Source organism: Phoenix dactylifera, chromosome 1 (assembly GCF_051530095.1).
Source record: "Phoenix dactylifera cultivar Ajwa chromosome 1, Ajwa_hap1_PhDact_Kaust_v1.1, whole genome shotgun sequence".
Classification (NCBI taxonomy): Eukaryota; Viridiplantae; Streptophyta; class Magnoliopsida; order Arecales; family Arecaceae; genus Phoenix; species Phoenix dactylifera.
Genome location: NC_143190.1, coordinates 51,660,329 through 51,683,078, shown reverse-complemented (window position 1 = coordinate 51,683,078; position 22,750 = coordinate 51,660,329). Strand labels below are relative to the sequence as shown.

Below are 22,750 nucleotides of genomic sequence, written 5' to 3'. Positions count from 1 at the left end.
TCCACCAGCGTGGTCACCCTCGGGCCAGATTTGAACCACAACAGTATCCATAGCCAGAATTATGACCATTTCTTTGAGAGGACATTGTAGAAAACTTGAGAAAATTTTAGGTTAAACCTGATCAATAACTATGTCCCAAAATCTAAATATGTGTAGGCAGAGACCATCAACAAGTCACATGAACGACCTGAAAACCCTCAATGTGCAACATCCCATGGGAAGCTTATAGCTTGCATGGCATAGAGATACCTACCATTCACCCACGTGCACACAGATGTTCACGATTTCTGTACCACTGCCCGCTCAATTCCCGAGTTCTATGCGGCAGCTGGGCATTGGCTTAGACCATTCTCAAAGCACAACACCGATAGGAATAGAGTAGCAAGATTTAACCTTTTGCCTTCAGTTCCATCTTTCCATGGTTCCCACTTCATCTGAACCATAAACACTACAAACTACAGATTGAGTGACAACCAAGGTAAAACAATGTGCATCCAATACCAAAACACTCATCCCTACCAGCGTCATCTCCCACTTGATGCTATTGTAGTATTTCTTTTATTGATAATTGACACTCTTTTTGTATGAGGGTTTTCAAGCTTGTTGATCGTTCAAGTCCCTATGAGAGAAAAAGAGCAAAATATCATCAAAAAGGTTTTTTTTAAAAAATATATATACATGCTACTGAATAAGATAAGAAGTATGAGAATAGAGAAGAAAACAATGGGAATCGTAAGACAAGAAAAATATTCCATGAATGCATTGGTCCACTTAATTGTCGAGTCATACACTGAATGTCATGAGGTTCACTTATGTCTAGCATGTAACTTAGTCACATGCATACCGACATACCCATGCATGAGCAATCTCAGATACACAACTGGTGCATGCCAGCGTAGCAAAACTGTCCCCAGTGTGCACAAAAATCAATAACCCGCACACATCACTGTGATTTTTCTATATTTAATAACTAAAATGCCTAAATTGTACAACTAAAATGTTAAGCATGCTACTAACCCGTGCTCTAATAGCTTACAACACTTTCACTTTTTTATCATTATAAAATTTAAAATGATTTGATCCATTCTATAGAAGCAACTAAAAGAGATATTCATGTTCAGCTATAAAAAGACGTGTATATCATGATTAATGATTAACCACTTGGATCTCTGCATAGTTATCGCATCACAGATCCAGACATACAGGACAATTGTACAGCAAAAGTAGATCAAAATTTGAAAAAAAAAAGAAGAAGGAAAGACAGAAATTACCATACAAACAGCAATTGGATAGTGTCAGCATTTAAGATGCCATAATATTTTATGCAAATTCAGATTAATGTGCGCTCTTGGTGCCTCAATTCATTCATCATCAACTTCAGTGAAATCTTCCACCACCATAGGCTGTAATGTCACATTCTCTGTTGAGCGCATCTCCTCGATTTCAATGGAAAGCAAAGGGTCACAAACCACCCTTTCCGACTGCAAAATTTTGGGGCAGCCTGAGTAAAATAAATGTAGTGAGCCAACAACCACATATACAGAAGTTTATGAGAGAGAGATTAGTAATTTACCTGCAACTGGGCATCGAGGATGTGGTTTCTTCGTTCTTATGTAATGCAATATTGGATCTTTTTCATAAATGTGCTTGCAATCCATACTGAAATACCTCAAACAATAAGGTTCAGAATGATTATTGGCATTTTTAAATCTATAATGTGTATAATCCACATGCATTCTCATTTTTAACTGTATTTCCAACAGTTTCAAGGTGGTGATATCAAGCTATCCATCAACTAGAACATGAAATAAGAGAGTGAGCATATGTAATAGAATTTACCTTGTCAAACTATGCCATATCATGTTAGCAGAGAAACCCATAAAATCTCTAGGACTTGGAAGTAGGAGAAAAATGGAACAAGTAGTTTAAATAAATTTATGATGCAATAAACATAATCTTAGAGGTATTGAAAGATTCTTTGTTCATCATAGTTAATCACCCGCAACAGTTGAATCCAGTATGCAGGTGTTCACATGACTGCTCTCATTAAATACTTCAAATCTAACATATATTATATGGTTTGACAAATTAAAACTTCAAATTTCTAAAGCATTTTTGCTCAGTATAGAACTTACAATTTCATCCTTTAGTGGTCGATCAGTGATAAAAATTAATGACAACTAGGTCAAGCTGTATTTGCATGCACATGAGTGAGTGGAGCTATCTCAGTTAATAGCAGTATCAAGATTTCAAAGCAGGCAAGGTTAAGAAACAGTGAAATACTTTACCAGCGAACTGGACTTTGCAATTCAATAACAGGCTTTCCAGTTAATGGGCATGTGATATTAAGTAGATTAGTCTGTGTACTGGTCATAATGATATCTTCCTGCTCTTCCCCAGGCATTGGTTGACCTGCATGATGAACATTCTGTAGAAAGTAACATAGTTAATTACAACACACTGTCTTGAAACTAACAGATTTCGTATTTTTTGTGATAGCAGATATTATTGTACACTTGTAGCAGCATGGAATCCAAGAATTTCGATTACATGTGGTTCATAAATCAGGGATTCAATTTGTTATTAAAGGTAAAAATATTATAGCTTTCCTGGATATAAAACCCATTGCTTGATCTCTAGGAGCATGAATTGCATAGCCAAGTTGACACATCACACTGCTATACATTAGCATGATTCATGATGCCCAGTTCAGCTATTCAAAAAAAAAAAAAAATAGATGCAGCTAGTTGAAGCCTACCATTACATGAGATTGCAAGTTTTGTTAAATGATCTACCAAAGAAATTGAAATGTTTAACTGGCCAAACTTATTGCTCAAGCAAATAAGCATTAACAAAACATGAGAATCAAATCTATAATGAATGAAATCATACTAAAAGAAAATCAAGGGAACAGCAAAAACAAATGGATGAAAGAGCAGGAATCTGTGTGAATGATCAAAGAAGAAAGCAAAACTAGAGCACATGGGTTGAACGTGAACATATGTCCCTGGCATTTATTGACCAAAAAGAGAAGCTCTGGCCTACCAAAACCTAAACTTCTTGTTACTGGGTAGTAACAATCATTAGTTGAGCAACAAAATCCTCCGTAGTTATCCAAGTCCTAATTAAAGAGAGAAAAAAAAGACTGAAGGCAATTTATACTGTAATGTAAAGGTCACAGATGATGCATCACAAGGAAAAAAAAAAGACTGATTATATTATAATGTAAAAATCACAGCTGATGCATCAGCCTTTTGGGGGGAAGGAGGGGGGAAGGGGGTTAAGGAATCAGAGAAGTAGGATGCACCACCTAAACATAGGTATCTGACCAACCAGTCAGTGATATACCCTCTTTAAGTGTATATGCATAGGCTCATAGCAGCTTACAGGGGTGGCAAGGATCTGTTCCACCACATCAATATATCTCTGCTTAACTTTTTCGAAAAATAAAAAGTTATATACATAGATATTACTTTAGTCAGTTTAAAGACATGCTCTTAAAGGCTGATGTTTCTCCATCTCACTTATCTACTGGTACAGTTAACTTGGTAAAATTTTGCTTCCTTGACCACTGATGACAACTCAGATAGCTACAATATTTAGTTTAAATTTTTCACTAATATCTATCTGATCCCATAAAACAATACAAGTTATTCCACCCACTAAAACATGAAATACCTATTCACACCTCATTAGCACTTATTGACAAGTTGGGTGTTCTGCAGTTTTACTCTCTTCAAGACTGTTAGGTTTTCAGACACTCGTTTTCCAAGCTTCAGTCCAACATCCCTCCATTTAATTGCACTTGCTTCATCACCATCAACGCTTATTTGATCACAAAAGGCCATAAATAGTTCCATTGTCACTAATGACAACTCTACAAAATTTGGTGATTTTTGTCGTCACAGACATGAACATCTTTTATGCTGCTTCAACACCTCTCTCTAAACTACTCTCTCAAGATTGTCAGGAGGACGGGAAATGGGCTCGGGCCTGGACAGCTTCAGGTCAAGCTTTGGGTTTGGCCCAAGAAGAATCAAGTCAGTCTTAGGCTTGAAATCCAATCCCGAAAAAGTTCTGGTCCAAGCTCAAATCTAGCCTCGGTTAGATCTTGGCCCAACTTGAAGCCCGAGTCCGACAATGACCCAATCTAGGCCCAGCTCAAAGCTCGAGCTTGAAATTGGGCTTGATCCAAGCTTGAAAATAAGCCCATTTCACCTCGACCATTCTCCTCTTTCCCACTCTTGATCTCTTCCCCTTCTCTCCTCTCTCTCCCTCTTGATCTCTTCCCCTTCTCTCCTCTCTCCCTCCGGATCTCTCTCCTCTCTCTCCAGTCCTTCCTGATCTCTCACCCTTTTATTCTCTCTCCTGATCTCATCTCTCCCAATCAGGCTTTGGGTTGAGTGCGGCTATGGGATCAGGTCAGGCTTGGGCCACAATTTTGAAAAAAAAAAAATCAAGCCTTTGCCCAACCTGAATCCTGAAATTTTTCTTTTTAGGCCAGGCCCCGGCTGCATAAAAACCCAACCCGGTCCGGCCTAGCACTAATCATTGGTGCACTTGCTTTCCATATTACCTTTCAAATAACCACTCATTACTCAAAGTGTATACTTGTTTCTGCAATTCCACTTGGTCTCCCATTGTATCTAACTTCTTCATGATGTTCCCTTGACTGAAGCTCATTTCGATACATCACTATTATAACTATCTCATTGCACCTTGGATGATGATAGTGTTAACTGTTACTTATCTCCATGTTTTGAAATTATTTAAAACACAAGCATTCTATCTCACAACCCAAAACAAAGATTTAGGGTTGTTTGATCCTACCAATCCATCATACAGAACCAAGATGAAACCAGTCATATCTAAAAGAGTTGACAAGAATGTTAGCTAATGTGGCCCTATAAATTAATTAGAACAGATTTTTCTTGTTTTCAAATTCTGATTTTTCTTGTGCAAATTTACTTATTCAGATGATTACGTAATTGTAGCGTGAGTTGTTCACTCTCGTCCGTTCGATCTAAGGATTCTTAAAGGAAGATGAATGACGGCATAGATGGAGCATTCTAATTTATTTCTTCCCAATATCTGGCTTGATTACTTTACAATGGGTGGAGCATCACCAATATTAATTTCTTAGCATTTAGGTCCCACCCAAGGTTTGCAATCTCAATATCGGACCCTGTAACGATACCCAACCGATACACCTCGTACCGAATGTCAGTGCGCTGCTGACCTTTGGTACCAAATTTCTTAGTATAGGGGCATACCAAATCCTGATGGTACCCTTCTAGTACAACACAATATTGCCTCATGCAATACAATACAGTATGGTATAACAAATCATTGCCCCACCCTTGGTAGTCTTCATTGGAAAAACATATTTACTTATGTTGTGGATGAGGTTTTTTGTAAAAGCTTTTGACCTTATTGAAGGGGATGCATTTAGAAATATCAAGCCCAAGGCTCACATAACTCATGTCAGATGACACATGCAGTTCCTATCCTTTCTAGAGACCAATCCTCTTCTTCTTCCTGCTGATGGAGGAGGACCACCTCTCCTTCACCACCTCATCTTCATGTGGTAGGCAAGGCTGCTCCTCCTCACCTTCACCACCAAAATGCAACTTTAAATAGGTTTAGATGTTTGGCTTTTCTCTCTATTACTGGCTTTCTCTCCACTTTGACAGGGTCTCTCTCCATTCCCATCAAAGAGAAAGCTGTCCATAAGTGATCAAGTCAGGTTCTTCAAGGCATTCAAGGTTTTTCTTACGCATGCCTGATATAATTATTTGCTTCTAGTTTACAAACAAGTAGAGGAATTATAAATCATAGAATTCTGTTTTGAGGTGCCTAGTTCATTAATTTGACGTCTAGAAGATGAAAAAGATGTCAAAAAAATGTCATATCTCCTACAAAGAAATTATAAAATTAGTTGTGATTGGTACTAATTATGATGATAGATATTATCAATTGCTATTCACAATTCCATATCTTGATAATGTTGGTAAATTGACATTTAAAAAAGAAAGAGAAATAGTTATCTGCATTAGATGCAATCAAGAGCATATTATACTTGCAATCAAGGAAAATGGTCAGCAGATACTTGAAGAAAATTTCACTAAAGCCACCTTCTGTAGCCTCCATTTGGTCTCCCAAGTAAGAGTAATTATAAGACTGCCTGCTACTAAAACAGCTTTTGTTGGCAAAAGTTAACCCATATAGTGACACTATCAGCGCCCTTTGAGGAATAAGGATCATGAAAATGCTATGCATTTTATTTGGCTAGGGAGTTTGGCATTCCAGTGCAGCAAAATGTCAAAAAAGGATAATATAACTTTCTTAAAGGGACCAAGTGTGTTAGTTATCTAGGATGCAACCCAACCATTTTTCATGTATGTCTTTACTGATCCCAAATCAAATGGATAGAAAACTCAAATTCTCTTAGCAACCTACGACCTAATGTGAATTCTTTTAGTTTCATTATCACCAATCTTCTGCTACATCAAACTTTCCCAAATATGTTGGTAAAAGATGGAAAATAATGTGAAAACAGCAACACATAGCTATTGCTCCAAACAAATACCATCCCGGAGTTTTGAATTTCATTACAAAAATTGCAAAATTTAACTCTGATATTAGCACTGACAAAATGGCAGATTTAGATATGACAACAAAAAACCTCTGCAGGAAAGAACTGAGAAATTCCAGACAAAAAAGTTCAGAAAATATACCCAGATGGCTTCCTTGAACTGCCGATAGAGTGGATTATTTGGTGAAAATGGCGATGTTTCCTTCAGCTTAGCAACCTCATCCTCCAACAACTTCTTGAAATGGGTGGGCTGTAATTTATCAAACCAGATGAAACATATTGCAAATAAAAACAAAATATTTGACATCAAATTAAATCACATACCGACAAAAAAAGAGGCTGACCTGATCTGAAGGCTGATACAAGCTCCGTATGGATTGGATCGCCTCGGAGAAGTAGGTGCAGTCATTGTACGCCTCCAGAAGCTCCAAGACTGTGGCTTCCAATTCCTTCACCTGCTTTGCCACCCAGAAGTGAAGGATCGAGATGGAGAGGAGGATCTATTGTTTTGCAGCTAAACTAATCGTTACCTTGTCGGATTGCTGGTCCTTCTCGAGGTCCACCGCGATGCCCTTGATCATGGCCAGGGATTTTCGGATATCCTGGCACGAGGGAAGAAAAGAATTAGGCCTGAGAGCGGTTTAGGGTTTACAGTTTAGTGATTGGTTTGTAGAATCTAGGGTTTTGGTAAAGTGTTTGGGGTTTAGGGCTTGCAGACTGGATTCTTGAGCTTAGGGTTTAATCTATACCACGATGAGGGATTGGTTGTCGGACGCGAGGTTGGAGACGGCCGTGGCGATTCTCCCGGCGGCGGAACTATGCGCGCGAGGAGCCGACGTGGAGGCCATCCCCTCTCTCTCTCTCTCTCTCTCTCTCTCTCTCTGGAGCTAGAGATGGAGGGAAAGGGAAGGAGGGAGTCGTTCGGAGGGGGGGGGAATTGAATCGGACTGGCACGTGCGATTCGTGCGATTGCACGTGTAATGTACGAGACTTCCAGACGAGACGAGGCCACGTGCTCTGCATAGTTCTAAGACCGGACACAGGTTGTATCTTTCGTGCGAATGGAGGATTCCCTTCCTTCAGGAGAATCCACCATTGGATCACGCACCAAACAGATCCCAATAGTGAACTCCATTATTCATCCGCTTGCATAGATCTCAAAGTGAGCAATAGATGATCAAATGGTGCATTCGCTAGAAGAAAGGCGAATCCTTGTTTCGTGCAAAAGATGCAACCCGGCGCCTTTAAAACCCCCTACACTTCCGTAGAGTTTTGTATTTTTTGGGTACAACCTATAAACTAATGTCGACCATCTGATCTTGATCAGATAACAAAGAAGAGTAAGTCTACCAACCATGGTCGCGCTATCCACGTACCATGCACTGATAGCATATATGGCATTGGAGTGCAGGTTTTCTAGCACTTTTTCTCTTGAAATAGAGTTTTTTTTTTACCTGAATACCCTCCTAAATAACAAATTAGTATAAATATTCTTTCAAATTTGATATTTATATGTATACCCTTATAAAACACTTGTTCTGCTATTTTTTTTATCTTCATTGTTGCATATGTATCTGTTGTGGTTCAAATCTGGCCCGAGGGAGCCGCCGGTGTGGAAAGGGGAAGACGGGAGCCACCTCTTGCGCAACGGCCGCGAACCTGCACAAAACCTCACCGGTGTTTCTAGTGAGGGCCCTCCGACAATCAAGTTAGAGTGGATAAATTTGGTCCAGCCCCAAGGTCCCTTAGAAATTACCAGACTGAGCTATTTATAGTCTCGGTGGAGAGACCTAGGTGGCGGAGGTACTGTCAGTCCTCATCATGAGAGGGCGTGGCTCTGAGCCAGATGGCACGCAGCTCAGGCTGGCCGGTGACGTGCGGTACAACCCGTTCTTAAGAACGGTAAGGTGTTGACAGTCACAGTAGGGTATGGCCAGAGTAGTCAAGGTGTCGTCTGACTACTGATGGTCGGTTATGGAGACATGACACGGTAGTGTGGTGAAGTACGGCCACGTAGGTGGGCGTAGGCCCGCACATGGGTGTAGTCATTGGCGAAGCCGAGCTCGTGAAGTAGTCGCATCATGCGTTTGACGAGGTCGGCTTGGCAGATGCTGGGAGTAGTGCGGCTTCCCGGGTTCCGATATGTGCTCGATGAAGCACTTCGAACTCGAGGGTCGGGGCGTGCTGCTGGAGTGGGCGCCCCGAGCTTAGCCGGTGCGGGTCGGCGATTATTTGGAGGTACCCCGAACTTGGTCGGGGGAGTCGGCGAATATCTGGAGGTGGTGGAGCTTTCGACGGAGTTCCGAGGACGAGCTGGCCCTGGGCCGAAGTGAAGATTTAGCCGATCATCGTTGATGTTTACCGGGCCGAAACTGGGCGGCCTTTTGGTTGTGGGCTGGACGATCCATTTTTCCCTCTATCATTTGCCCTCCACTTCCGAGGCCGAGCAACCTGGTAGCTCGGATGATGGAAGTAGTCAGACTCCTGATCGTCCAGCGCTTCAGTTACATAAGCAAAAAGAAGCGCATACCGAACTGGATACGCTTCGGCGCACTTCTTGGCCGAGAGCTTGACGTCGGACTTGGGACGTCCGAGCTACTAAATTTTCTAGGATGGAATTTACCATAGAAATTTTCCAGGGTTCCACGTGGGTGTTTCTTTCTAGAGAGTTATTGGATCGGGACGAGGAGGGTTTCAACCATTAATTCCCTATTCCCCGAAGCATTTCATCTGGCGGAACATGAGGAGTCGGCCATTAATGCTTCCTTCTCCGAAACATCTCATTCGGTGGAAGGTGGGAGGTCAATCATCAATATTTCGAGCTACGGAGCATCCTCCATAATGATCAGCATTTAGTGAGGCGATTCGGAGAGATTTGTTGAGGTCGTCTTAGGGCTTGCTACATGGTGAATCCCAGGTCGTATGATTATTTAGGTTGCCTGATCGGAGCCGCTGCAGAGGCCTATATAAGGCCTGAAGAAGGGGTCGTAGGGTCGTTGCTTGACCCTCCCCCTGTTCCTGATCTTCTTTCCTCAGCCGTCGTTGCCGGGGTGTTGGAGCTTTCTTCCGGGCATTCTTGGGAGCTCTCGGCTAGCTTTTGCGCCACCTGTTGGTTTCTCTTCCGGGAGTCATTCTCTTTCCTCACCCGTCCGCCTATTTCCAGCGAGCTTTTGGGTAGGCATTTTATCCCTTCTTTCGGTCGCTCGGAGAGTCTTTCGTCTTCCTCCTCCTTTTTCCTTTAATCTTAAAACTAGGGCAATGGACTCGCCGACGATGGCATCGATGTTCGATGTAAGTCCATCGCGAGCTCCGGCTTCTTTCGATGTGGAAGAGGTTGAACTTGAGGTGGGCCCGAGCCCATAAGGAACGGGCTCGCTCATGACCGACGAGGATATAGGCTCGGTTCGAGCCCGATTCTTCATTCCTCCGGAGTTCGTACTTGAACTCCCGGACCTCGGAAGCTGAGTCACCAACCCACCCAGCGGTTGGGTCGGGGTGTACGTAGATACACTCCAAGCAGGGCTGAGATTTTCTCTGCATGAGTTTGTGGGTGAGCTTCTGATAGCGTATGGCTTGGTGCCTGCGCAACTTGCCCCGAATTCATGGAGGTTGATCATCGGCTTTCTCGCCCTCTGCCTGGCACACGGCTTCTCCCCATTGGTGAATGTCTTCGGGAGTTGCTTTATATTAAAAGGCAACCCTGTAGATAAAGGGCAGTGGTACTTCTCCCCTTGAGGAGGCCGCAAGCTGTTTGGGGGCCTGCCCACTTCCATCCACAGATGGAAGGATAATTTTTTCTACATCTCCTCCGAGCGGTCGTGGGGATTTAATCTGATCTGGAGCTTCCGCTGGCCTCGGTGAATAATAGGCTCCCGCAGTTGTCGCAGTCTGAGCAGAAAACCTTAGATAGTTTGCTCAGACTGAAAGAGACTCCTCGGCTCCCCGACCTGCTCAGCGAGGAGACCTTGGTGAATCTTGGCTTGAATCCGGCTCATCCCGAGGGTAAGAGTAATTTGACTTTTCCTTCTTTCCTTTTTATGTTGAGGATGCTGACAAGACTTTTTATCTTCAGATATCGCAGGGATGATTTTCAACACCAAGACATTGATGGCCACATATAGGAGGAAGAGGGCTGCCCCCGAAAGGGTCCATCTTGAGGGGAGGCCGAAGAAGGCAAGAGTCGCTTCCGGCCTCAAGATCGAGCAGGAAGAGCCGAGGTTGCTGCCCCTTTTCTGGCCGGGCCTAGCCGAGGGCCCGTAGGAGAGGCCGAGGTGCCCCAGTCGACGACTGGGGGAGATCTTCCCACCCAGGCGATGATCGCTCCTACCGACCAAGTCCCGGAGATCGCCGCGATAACTCAGCCGTCTGGCCCGGCGTGGGTCTGGGACTTCAGCCCCCCCCCCCCCCCCCACGGTCTTATTGTGCGCCGGGGCTGTGACTTTCTCCGAAGCTTCGGCTTTGGCGAGGATTGAAACAATGTTTTTCGAGTCCGGCGGGGAGCCATCACAGTGCATACCTGAGGGCGATTCGGCCCTCATATCTGAAGAGGTCGCTTACGGGCTTGTGCACAGCATCATGCTTCCGCACGACCGTGCATTGATGGAGGACGACCTTGGCGACCTCGTCCACCATGTCTACTCAGCGAGCATACGGGTAAGCGATGTCACCCTTCTGTCTTTTTTGTTTCTTTTGTGGATGTTTAACTTTTGCTGATACTTCTCTTTATGTGCCAGTCTCTTCATGTAGTCGACGTGTTGATGTCCAACATGCTCACCGACCGGGAGGAGCTGAAGGCGCTCCAGTTAAGAACGGAGTGTGCCGAGCTCCAAGGACAAGAGGTTGAAGGTCGAGCGGCGTCCGCTGCGCAGCGTCAGCAGGAAGCCGAGGATCGGGCGATAGTCGTCGAGCAGCAGCGGCATGAAGCCAAAGAGAGAGCTGCTGCCGCCGCACAACGGCTTCGGAAGACCAAGAAGAAGGTGCGTGCTTCCGAGGCCGTAATAAAGGATAAGCTAGCTTAGATCCAAGCTATGGAGGCTGAGCATTCTCAGGCTCGCTCCTCCTCGGCGAGCCATATTTCTGAGCTCGAGGCTGCTCTAGCCCGCCTTCAGGGCGAGGCGGAAAAGCGGGAGCTAAAGATTGGGCGGCTCGAGGGCTTGGTGGTATCGTCCGCCTGCGAGGCCGTCGAGAAATTTCGTCAGTCGGGGGAGTATATCGCCGAACTGGCGGAAGGGGCTGTTGCTGCCATGGTCCAGGATTTTGACAATTGTCGTCTCCAAGTCCAGCAGTTTTGCCCTGGAGTCAACCTCAGCGGCCTTGAACCGAACCTGGATGGGGCTGCTGAGAAGGAAGAGGATGCTGCCGAAGCCATTGGCGAGGCCAGGCCGGAGATTGCCCCCGAAACTGCCAACGGGGTGGAATCATCAGTCGTTCCTAACGCCAACGCTGGAGCTGAAGCCACCGAAGTAGGCGGGGACGGTACTCCCGAGGTTACAACTGAGCCGGAGGCCGTAGCCGACACTAATGTGGAGGTCGGCCATGTCGACTGATTTTTATTCTTATTCTTGTAAGGCTGGCCGTTTAGGCCCTTTATAATTCTCCCGACCATGAGGTCGGGTACTCTTGTATTCGGCCTTCGGCCTTCTCTGTCAGTAAAATCCTTTTTTTTAACAAGTTTTTTGAGTTTGTTCCGCTTCATGCTCGTATATCAAGATCCGAATTATGTAACCCAGACCCGGGCCCGTCTCATATAGCATGGGTTGCACTTAGTACTTGTAGGGATCTCCGGGCTCGGTAAACCCCTAATTTAAAAATAAACCTCATGTGAGGCGAGCTCGTAGTTCTTCATTTAACAGCGCGGGCCGCTTTAAGCCTTGCCCAGGAGAGCGAAAGATAAACAATCGTAAATTATCTTAAGGATAGAAGCTTGTCTGGGGGCTCTGGTTAAATCAGGTGCATAGGTGAGTTCGGGGACAAGCATCCTTCTGTAAGCAGGAATCCGCTCGAGGGCCGAGGCCAACTCGAGACTCAGAAATCCACCCGAGGGGCCGAAGCTACCTCAGAAATAATAAATTCGGAGATAAGCATCTACCCGAATGTAGAAATCCACTCGAGGGGCCGAGGCCACCTCGAGACTTAGAAATCCACCCAATGGGCCGAAGCCACCTTGGAAATAATAAGTTCGAGGATAAGCATCTACCCGAACGTAGAAATCTACTCGAGGGGCCGAAGCCACCTTGAGACTTAAAAATCCATCTAAGGGGCCGAAGCCACCTCGGGAATAATAAGTTCGGGGATAAGCGTCTACCCGAACGTAGAAATCTACTCGAGGGGCCGAAGCCACCTTGAGACTTAGAAATCCACCCGAGGGGCCGAAGCCACCTCGAGATTTAGAAATCTACCCGAGGGGCCGAAGCTACCTCAGAAATAATAAGTTTAGGGATAAGCATCTACCCGAACGTAGAAATCCATTCGAGGGGTCAAAGCCACCTTGAGACTTAAAAATCCACCCGTGGGGCCGAAGCCACCTCGGAAATAATAAGTTCGGGGATAAACATTTACTCGAACGTCTTGCGGATGAGGGAGCCCTTCCTTGGATCCCCGTTGATGCCGCAAGGCATCCTGAGCCTAGCTCAAAGGATGACTATGTAAATGCCCCCCTCCCTACTCAGATTAAGGGCGAACTCGTAGAATCTTGCGGACGGGGGTGCTCTTCCTTGGCTCCCTGTTGACGCCGCAGGGCACCCCGAGCCGAGCTTCAAGGGTGACTTTGTAGATGCCTCCCACTCAGATTAGGGGCGAACTCGTAGAATCCTGTGGATGGGGGTGCTCTTCCTTGACTCCCCATTGATGCTGCAGGGCACCCCAAGCCGAGCTCAAAGGATGACTTTGTAGATGCCCCTCGCTCAGATCAGGGGCGAACTCGTAGAATCCTGCGGACGAGGGTGCTCTTCCTTGGCTTTCCGTTGACGCCGTAAGGCATCCCAAGCCGAGCTCAAAGGGTGACTTTGTAGATGCCCCCCGCTCAGATCAGGGACGAATTCGTAGAATCCTGCGGACGAGGGTGCTCTTCCTTGGCTTTCCGTTGACGTCGTAAGGCATCCCGAGCCGAGCTCAAAGGGTGACTTTGCAGATGCCCCCCACTCAGATCAGGGGCGAACTCGTAGAATCCTACGGATGGGGGTGCTCTTCCTTGCCTCCTTGTTGACGCCACAGGGCACCTCGAGCCAAACTCAAAGGGTGACTTTGTCGATGGCACCTGCAGTTGTGAGACCCTCAAGCCCTCGCTAAATTCTGCAGGGCGCCCTAAGGCAAGCTCTGGGGGCGATTTTATAAAGTCGTTGGCATCCGACTTGCACTTATCGAGCGTGCGTCGAGCTTCCTAGGGTACTTCAGAGACGCCTTGGGAGAATTTCGGAAGATAACTTCATTAGATTACGGTCTAAGGGAGAAAGCCCTGACCTGAAGGAGGCTAAGGTCATTCCTTGGGGGAGTAATTTACATCTGGGGTCACCAGCCTTGGGCTAGTGAGTGCGGCCTCTTCTCGGCCCCTTGGGGCCAGGGCGGCATCAATGTAAGACTCATAGGCGGGGTATTGGTAGTGCCCGCACCAGGGCATCTGTCATTGGGTTTGTCAGATGGTTCCAAAATCTGCCCATCAAGCTCTGCTCTGTTGGTTGACCCGCTAACGAATCGGCTCAGATAGCCTCGGCAGATGATCACCTCGATCTTATCATGGAGCTGATAGCAATCCTCCGTGTCGTGGTCGTGATCTCTATGGAAGCAACAGTACTTGCCTAAGTGCTTCCGCGACTTGGATAATCGCATCTTCGGAGGAGATTGGAGGTAGCCGCAACCCTCAATTTTCGTAAGGATCTCGGCCCGGGAGGATGTAAGAGGAGTATACTCCTCAAAACTTCGATGGGAGAGATGTCTCCCAGATCTTCAAGGGGACCTGTTCCTCGATCGATAACACTCCTCGCGGAGTTCCGCGATCTGATCCCAAAGCATTTGGATTTGTCGCCCCGCTTCCTCGACCTTCTTGTCGAGTTCGGTGGTTGACAAAACTCTAGCCGGATGAAGGGTTTAGATAACCACGGCCAGGGTTTGGACTTGCTGGGCGAGCAGGTAAAATTGCTCTGGCTGGATTTTAGAGGTTTGGTCTGCCGGAACGTGTGATGCAGGAGGTGGACCTTGGAAAGAGAAGTCGGGTACTATCTCCCGACTGCTCGACGCATTTGAGGCCCCTTAGCTCATTATCCTTGTGATCACGACTCAGGCTCTTCCTCTAGCGCCAAAAATATTGTGGTTCAAATCTGGTCCGAGGGTGACCACGCCAATGGAGCCGAGGGAGCCGCCGTTGTGGAAAGGGGAAGACGGGAGCCACCTCCTGCGCAACGGCCGCGAACCTGCACAAAGCCTCACCGGTGTTTCCGGTGAGGGCCCTCCAACGATCAAGTTAGAGTGGATAAATTTGGTCCAGCCCCAAGGTCCCTTAGAAATTACCTGATCGAGCTATTTATAGTCTCGATGGAGAAGCCCAAATGGCGGAGGTACTGTCAATCCTCATCATGAGGGGGCGTGGCTCTGAGCCAGATGGCGCGCAGCTCAGGCTGGCTGGTGACATGCGGTACAACCCGTTCTTAAGAATGGTAGGGTGTTGACAGTCACAGTAGGGTATGGCCGGAGTAGTCAAGGTATCGTCTGACTGCTGATGGCCGGTTATAGAGACATGACATGGTAGTGTGGTGAAGTACGACCACGTAGGTAGGCGTAGGCCCACACATGGGCGTGGTCGTTGGCGAGGCTGAGCTCGTGAAGTAGTCGCGTCGTGCGTTTGACGAGGTCGGCTTGGCGGATGCTGGAAGTAGCTCGGCTTTTCAGGTTCCGAGATGTGCTCGGTGGAGCACTCCGAACTCGAGGGTCGGAGCGCGCTGCTGGAGTAGGCACCTCGAGCTTAGCTGGGGCGGGTCGGCAATTATCTGGAGGTACCCAGAACTTGGTCGGGGGAGTCGGCGAATATCTGGAGGTGGTGGAGCTTTCGGCGGAGTTCCGAGGATGAGCTGGCCCTGGGCTGAAGTGAAGATTCAGCCGATCATCGTTGATGTTTACCAGGCCGAAACTAGGGGTGGCAATCGGGTCGGGTCGGGTCATAAACGGGTCGGATCATATGCAGGTCGGGTCAGAAAATCATAAACATGAATCCGACCTGTTTATTAAATAGGTCAGAAATTACAACCTGAACCTGTCATGTTTAATAAACAGGTAATCCGACCTAACCCATTTAACCTGTTTAATAAACAAGTATCCTGTTTGCCCAACCCGACCCAACCTGTTTAACCTGTTTACCCAATCCAACCCGTTTAACATGTTTAGACCTATTTAACCTGCCCAACCCGACCTGTTTAACCTGTTTAGACCTGTTTAACTAGACCAACCCAAACTGTTTAACCTGCCCAACCCGACCCGTTTAACTTATTTGGATCTGTATAATCTATTTTTTAGTGCTTCAACATCTATATAGTCAAGCCCTATTTTCTCTGCCGGTAGAAGACATAATCAAGCATTAGTCTAACCAAGAAGAGTTAGACTATTATTGAATAAAAATAAAAACAATCAAGATGAATTTCCTTTTGCTCGGCAATCTCCAGATGAATCTCAAGGGAAGAAGGGAGGAACACAAAAAAGAAAGAGAAGAAGAGAGAAAAAGTCAAGGGAAGAAGAAAAGATGGACCCGTCGAGCCGCCGCGGTAGAGCAGAGGACCCGTCGAGCCGCCGCGGTCGCCGTCGATGGGGAGACCGAAGTTGCCAGCACGAGGGAGGAGAGGGCTCGGGAGGCGGAGGTTCGGAGGAGAGGGCTCGGGAGGCGAAGAATCCAGAGGAGAGGAGAGGGGAGAGACTCGAGAGAGACACTAAGGGAGGGAAATCTCTTCCTATAAGACCGAGTCCCTTATTTCGATCCGAGACCCCAACCCTAGATTGGAGAGGAGGAGCAGGAAAGGGAAGAAGAAGAAGGAGAAGAAGAGGGAGGAGGAGGGGCCCGAGGCGGGGATGGAGTGGGAGGCCGATTGGCCAAGGAAGAGCCTGGGCGGCGGCGGCGGGGTGATGCTGGAGGGCTACGTCGAGGCGGCAGAGGGAGTCGACCAGGGGTCGGGCGGGGGCGATAGGGTGGTGGGGAGAACGAAGAGCCTGAGTGCCTGACGGACCTGGAGGAGTTGAAGGGGTGCTTGGATTTGGGGTTCGGGTTCAGCTACGAGGAGATTCCCGAGCTCTGCAATACTCTCCCAGGCCAGGGAATAGAGCTCGGGCGGCGCACACAGGCACAAACATGACAAACCCTAACCCTAACTAAGGAGAAGCGAGAACTGAGAAGTCGTGTGGGCCGAGGCGGGGAGTTGGGCCGAGGCAAAGAAAACGGGCTGAGTCGCTGAGGCGGGGAGTTGGGCCGGCCCTAGGCTTTTTGGGTTGTGGCCTTAATATATCAGCCCAACAGTTAAACGGGTTAAACAGGTTAAACGGGTCAGACATCTAAAATTCATATCCGACCCAATTAATAAACAGGTTAAACGGGTCAACCTGTTTACGACCCGAACCTGTTTAGGCCAAACCCAAATCTGTTTATGGCGGGTCGAACATGGGTTGGGTTGGCGGGTCGGGTCGTAATTTTAAAATTTTATTTTATTTTTAATTAAAATAAATATGGTTTTTATTAATGGTGTTAGAAGAACCGTTATATTAGAAGCATTTGTGTAAAAACAGTGTTTTATGAGGGTGTAGAAATAAATATGAATTTGAAGAAGGTATTTCTACAAATTTAAATTTTTAGGAGAGTATTTATGCAAAAAAAATTCTAAATAAAATTCTTTTGGTCCGGTGAAGGCATGCCCATAAATTTATTATGCGGAAATAAAACCGCATAGAAACGAATATACAGACATGAGTACCTCAGATTGGCTTAGGTACGGATGTACAAGATATTCGTCTCTTCCAATACCGCACCAACATGCAGAAGCCCATGCAGCCGCGTAAAAAATATAAAAAGACATCTTTCATTTGATTCAAAAAAAAGAAGGGGAGAAAATATGGTCAACGAAAAAGTAAAGAGATGCTTTTTATTTGGTTGGAGTTTTTAAAAAAGAGAGATGGAAAAGTAGTATTACCGAAGGAATATGATTCTCACGTTTCATGAAAAAGTCTTTTCCATGTAAAACATGGGAAAGCTACTTTCCGATGAGCTGAAAATCGAAACATTTTTATTTTTTTTCCAAAAAAGCCCTTCAACATTAAAGAGGCATTAAAGACCTAATTTTTATTAAGGGTATAATAGAAATTACACATAACTTTTCCAGAAAAATAGATAGTCAACCAAACATAAATACTCTGAAAATCTATCACTTTCCCATGATCAACCAAACATGCCAAAAATACTTTCTCAGGCATCCTCTTTCCAGAAATTTGCTTCTGAGGAATCATATTCCTATGAGATAAAATTCTTCCCGCGAACCAAGCCAGCCCTAAATGGGAAGAACAAATGCCTACACATCTGCAGCTTTAACCCAGCCGGTCTGGCCCGATCCGCATGGCTAGGCCGGACGGTCGGGCCAGGTCGATCTGAATACTGTTCTTGTTACAAATGAATTTCGACCCATAGAAAAATACATTGACCTCGACCAGCTCAATCCAAAACTAAATAAATAAATAAATAAAATATTATATTAATATTTATATCCATTAGTATAAAATTTTTCATTCATCCATTTATATATATTAATATTTATTTTTTATTGCAACCTCACGGCGATCTTCTTCGATCTCTACCTTGGAAGGGGATCAACCCATTCCCTACATTGATCAAGTTGGCCTGAGATTGGATCCCAAGAAGAAGTTCAAGCTCGGGTCGAACCTAGCAGAGCACAAGCTTAGGTCAGGCCATTATAACAATTTTGGAAGGATCTATTAAAAAGTGGATATTTGAAAAATGGCCATTATCGGTCAGTTATCTTAATATAATGACTGTTATTTATCATCCATACATATATTTTCCGAGTAAAAGGTGAAAGAAAAGGTGCAACATATGATGCTTTAATAACTTGAAATCGTGGATGTTATGGCAAAGCAACCGGCTTCCCATATAGTGCATAATGCTATTATTGAAACCTTGATCCTCTCTAGCAAACTCCTCCGCTCCCACTTTGTCCAAGAGGTATTGGTGATGCTCTTGGTCTTCGAATATTTGTTTATACGATCAAGTTGATAGAATGGAATGCAATTATCTCTATTTATGCAAAGGGTGGTAGCAAAGCACAGCATATGTTTCGATTAAATGCTGAGAGACAGCTTCAAGGTTGAGATGACATCTTTTAGAACCCAAGGCGAATTCATTTAGCAATATAATCATAATGGAAATATCTGATTTGACATTAATCTAACTAAAAAAAGTAAATTATAAAAAAAATTCGAGATTAGGAGTAAATTATACTTACATCCATAGTTTGAAAAACCTACGCTTATGACTCTGAAGTTTATTTTATCTAACGTTTTAACTCATAACTAAAAAGAATGTTAGCCAAATCGTTAACTCAAATGAGACATAAATGCTACATCAGCAAAAAAAAAAAAAGAAGACCAAACTAGTTTTAAGTGATATAACTCCACTCAAGGAGGAGGACAGTCGTGAGGCGCCATGCGTCTGGAGCTTAATCTTGATGAACCATCAGAAAAGAGAGAAAAAAGTAATATAGGTGTCTCAAGCAAGTGGATGCCTCTAAAATTTTCTACTACAGGAAACTAGCATTAAAAGTTTAGTCACTTGAGCTAGCTTATCCATAATCCAAGCCAGGTAATGTAACCACAACTGATGCACCCTCCAAAAAAAGTTCTCATGCACATACTAATTTGGATTCTTTTGATGACAGGCTATCAGAACTATCATAGTTCGATATGTAGATAAAAGAATTCTCACCCATAGCAACAATGTTAAAGAATCATATCTATGGTTGGAAAAGATGCTCGTTGCTAGATGCCGCTTGGAAAAGAAGCTTATCATTAGTCGCTCGTCACGAAGAGACGCTTGTGGTAAGATGGCAAAGCGAAAAAAAATTCCAGCTGCTCAATCTCGAAGAGAAGAAGGCTCTTGAAGATGAAAGACTTCGAAGAGATCCGGAGGTCGAAAAAATAAAAGAGGAACCTCATTTTTTTATAGGGGTAATTTTATTTTTCTACAATAGATAAATGGTTTCACAAATGCTGTCAATTTGACTGGGTGTAAGTCTAGATTTTATAAAATATTGGGTGTATGTGTAACAAATGCAAATCTTAAGGGGTTTTGTAATTTATTCATACGTCAGTAAATAGCTGTTATCTCACATAAGATTATTTTGGTTATTTTTAAAAATTCTAATGTGGCATTTGGATTCTAGTAGAAGTTAACGGTTTGATTAATATTTTGTTAAATTATGGGTTAAAATATTGAATAAAAATAAACATCAAGAGAGTACACATAAGTTTTTTGAGTGTAAATGTAATTTAACCCTAATCTCAGAGAGTCTTGCATAATTTACTCTAAAAAGGATGCATCTAAGGTGAGCTGCAAAGTGGATAGTTCTTCCTCTCTGTTGGAATTAAGTCTCAAGGCATTAACAAGCAAAAAGATTTAACATGAATAGAAACATTATGTGTATACACTATGAATAAGGATTGTATCCTTCGTGCAAAAGAAGGATGTACCTTTTTTTACACGAATCTATCATTGGATCGCACAAAAGTTACTTTGAAACATGTGAAGGTGGATAAATGAAGGAGTTTGGAGTTTTTTGACACATGTGCCCACGATCCAATGGTCGATGTTGTGAAAGAAAATCAACCATTCTTTCTCACAAAAGATACAACCTGAACCCATGAACTACTAGCAGAAATGTTATTTCTTGAGCCCCAAGGTCCATGAAGATGCGAGCATTTGAAACCACATGGCAAGTTCTTAAACAGACTCTTACTAAAAATTCTGACAAAAACACTAATACGAGACTCATGTTGAGGGGGGACTCGTTAATGCCCGAGAACAGAATTGTCAATCCAAACCCCTTCCATGTTGAGGTCGCATACACATATTTTAGTGCCTGAAATAAATAATAATTATTGAACCTCTATCAGTTCAGTTCTAATCCTATCCTAATGCGGCTACAATTTCTAAACATTTCAATACATATAATAACCTTAATTAGAATAACCAAAAAAAAAACCTTAATTAAAATTTCCCCTCAATTCAAAATTTATATAAAAAAATTCTAAAATTGTTGAGGTTCAAGAAAGAGTCGTCGAGGGAGGGAGCTTTTCCTAACCAGGTATTTGCATGATTTCGTTATAACAAGAACCCCTTGCCCTCCCAAATACAAAGTCATGGTAATTCTTGATCATATGAAAACGTATCTAAACTAAGAACTCCAGACACCAAAATAAAATCTTAAACAATTTCATAAGCAAACAATACTAGTAGCTACATGCAATCCAATTAGCAGTGGCATTTTACAAAAGTTTCTGATCCCAACTAAATCTCTTTCGCATGCCATTCATGAAACATTTGTGGAGCAGGTTGGATTTAAATTGAAGCTCGAATCCTCTTCAACGTACGTGGGGATGGACTAGAGGTCTAATTTCAAATCAAAAACCTTGTGAATGAGCCTTATATTTAGCCTCACATCGGTTATTTACCAAAAAAATTTAGATATTTATATGGAACTAAATTTTTTTAAAAAATAATTTTTGGTTAGTCTTCTTAGATGAGGTTGGGAGTGCTGTAACAACGCTGCCTTAACGTAGTAAAATCATTCATAAGAATCTCTGAATCTCTTCTCCACCTAACCTATAGAGTAATCTAATTACTACCACGTCTTAAATATTCTATTGAAAATGACACCAAAAACTTGTACTGTTTCAAAAAAAAAATTAAAATAAGTCCAAACCCTCCTCCCTTGTACTCAACCTGATCATATCCAGCTCATTCCAGCGCAGTCACTGACCTAGATCTTCCCATATATCCCACATACACCCTCTCCCCTCCTACTCCAACCTCCACCACCACCATCATGGCCGCCACCATCGCCACCACCATTGCACTCATCATCGCCACATTGCTCGCGCTCACGGCGCCCGGTGCTCGAGCCCAGCCTGTGGCCCCCGGCCCGACGCCGGCCCCGCTGAACCTCACCGCCGTTCTCGAGAAGGGCGGCCAATACAACATGCTCATCCGCCTCCTCAGGGGAACCCAGGTGGAGCAGCAGATCAACAGCCAGCTCAACAACTCCTTCAATGGCCTCACCGTCTTCGCCCCCACTGACAACGCCTTCAGCAGCCTCGAGGCCGGAACGCTCAACAGCCTCAACCAGCAACAGCAAGTTGCACTCGTCCTCTACCACGTCCTCTCTCGGTACTACAGCCTGTCCTCCTTCCAGACCACCAGCAACCCGGTTCAGACCCAGGCATCCGGCAGCAATGGCGTTTACACCCTCAACATCACCAGCACGACGAGCCAGGTGAACATCTCCACCGGCGTCGTCGACACGCTGATCACCAACACGCTTACATCCTACTTCCCGCTCGCCGTTTACTCGGTCGAGAAAGTCCTGCTGCCCTATGGCCTCTTCGGGGCCAAGCCGCCGGCGACGGCACCGGCACCGGCGAAGGAGAAGCCTGGGAAGAACGACAACACCCCGACAGCACCGAAGGCCGACGGGCCTTCGGCGGACGTGGGGAGCAGCCCGTCGTCGGCGGTCGGTTTGAAGGGGAGGGGAGCGGTGTGGAGTTTTGTTGCGGGGGCGGGGGTCATGGGCATCGTTGGGTGTCTTTTGTGAGGAGTGAATGAGTTCTGCTTCATTGGATTGTATTGCGTTGTATTGCATGGAAATGGTTACTTACGCCATTTGTGTTTAATTTGCTATGGCGTTTTTGTTGGTGTACCTATCTATGCTCTTTTGACATTTTTTTCCTCCGGCTTTGACCACTCGATACCTCCTTTCCCCATTTTGTTTTCTCTCATGATCTTATAAAATGATGTGCTAAAGACTTGGATGCAAGTAAAATGAGATGGATAGACATATACCAAGCTCTATAACAAAATGGCTGTTAGTGCATTCGCAATGTACAAGAAAATCATGATGTTTCATG

At 44.8% G+C, this 22,750-nt stretch overlaps 2 protein-coding genes across 3 annotated transcripts; one reads left to right on the top strand and one right to left on the bottom strand.

Moving 5' to 3' along the window:
- Window positions 1-372: 372 nt before the first annotated feature.
- Window positions 373-7,646, bottom strand: HPY2 (RING/U-box superfamily protein). 2 transcript variants are annotated; one of them, XR_005511482.3, is made up of 8 exons: window positions 7,345-7,646; window positions 7,126-7,197; window positions 6,940-7,050; window positions 6,738-6,845; window positions 2,289-2,428; window positions 1,574-1,659; window positions 1,272-1,501; window positions 373-619 (listed from the first exon to the last, which is right to left on the bottom strand). XR_005511482.3 is itself a non-coding variant. In XM_039125539.3 (7 exons), the coding sequence occupies exons 1-7, from the start codon at window positions 7,441-7,443 to the stop codon at window positions 1,362-1,364; spliced, it is 756 nt and encodes a 251-aa protein (XP_038981467.3). In that variant the 5' UTR covers window positions 7,444-7,547; the 3' UTR covers window positions 1,111-1,361. The 2 variants fall into 2 exon arrangements, 1 of the variants encoding a protein (XP_038981467.3); XM_039125539.3 differs by lacking the exon at window positions 373-619 and having other exon boundaries at window positions 1,111-1,501; window positions 7,345-7,547.
- Window positions 7,647-21,581: 13,935 nt separating this feature from the next.
- On the top strand, window positions 21,582-22,523 carry FLA13 (FASCICLIN-like arabinogalactan protein 13 precursor). The gene has a single exon (XM_008800012.6). The coding sequence runs from the start codon at window positions 21,673-21,675 to the stop codon at window positions 22,435-22,437; it is 765 nt and encodes a 254-aa protein (XP_008798234.3). The 5' UTR covers window positions 21,582-21,672; the 3' UTR covers window positions 22,438-22,523.
- The last annotated feature ends 227 nt before the right edge of the window (window positions 22,524-22,750 follow it).

What these genes read in the sequence shown, in the direction of transcription:
- HPY2 (XM_039125539.3), bottom strand. Translation starts at nt 7,443, where the DNA reads ATGGCCTCCACGTCGGCTCCTCGCGCGCATAGTTCCGCCGCCGGGAGA. An exon ending in AGTTCAAGGAAGCCATCTGG is followed by an intron (nt 2,429 to 6,737) that starts GTATATTTTCTG and finishes TACTTTCTACAG; the next exon opens with AATGTTCATCATGCAGGTCA. An exon ending in TTGCAAAGTCCAGTTCGCTG is followed by an intron (nt 1,660 to 2,288) that starts GTAAAGTATTTC and finishes GAGGTATTTCAG; the next exon opens with TATGGATTGCAAGCACATTT.
- FLA13 (XM_008800012.6), top strand. Translation starts at nt 21,673, where the DNA reads ATGGCCGCCACCATCGCCACCACCATTGCACTCATCATCGCCACATTG.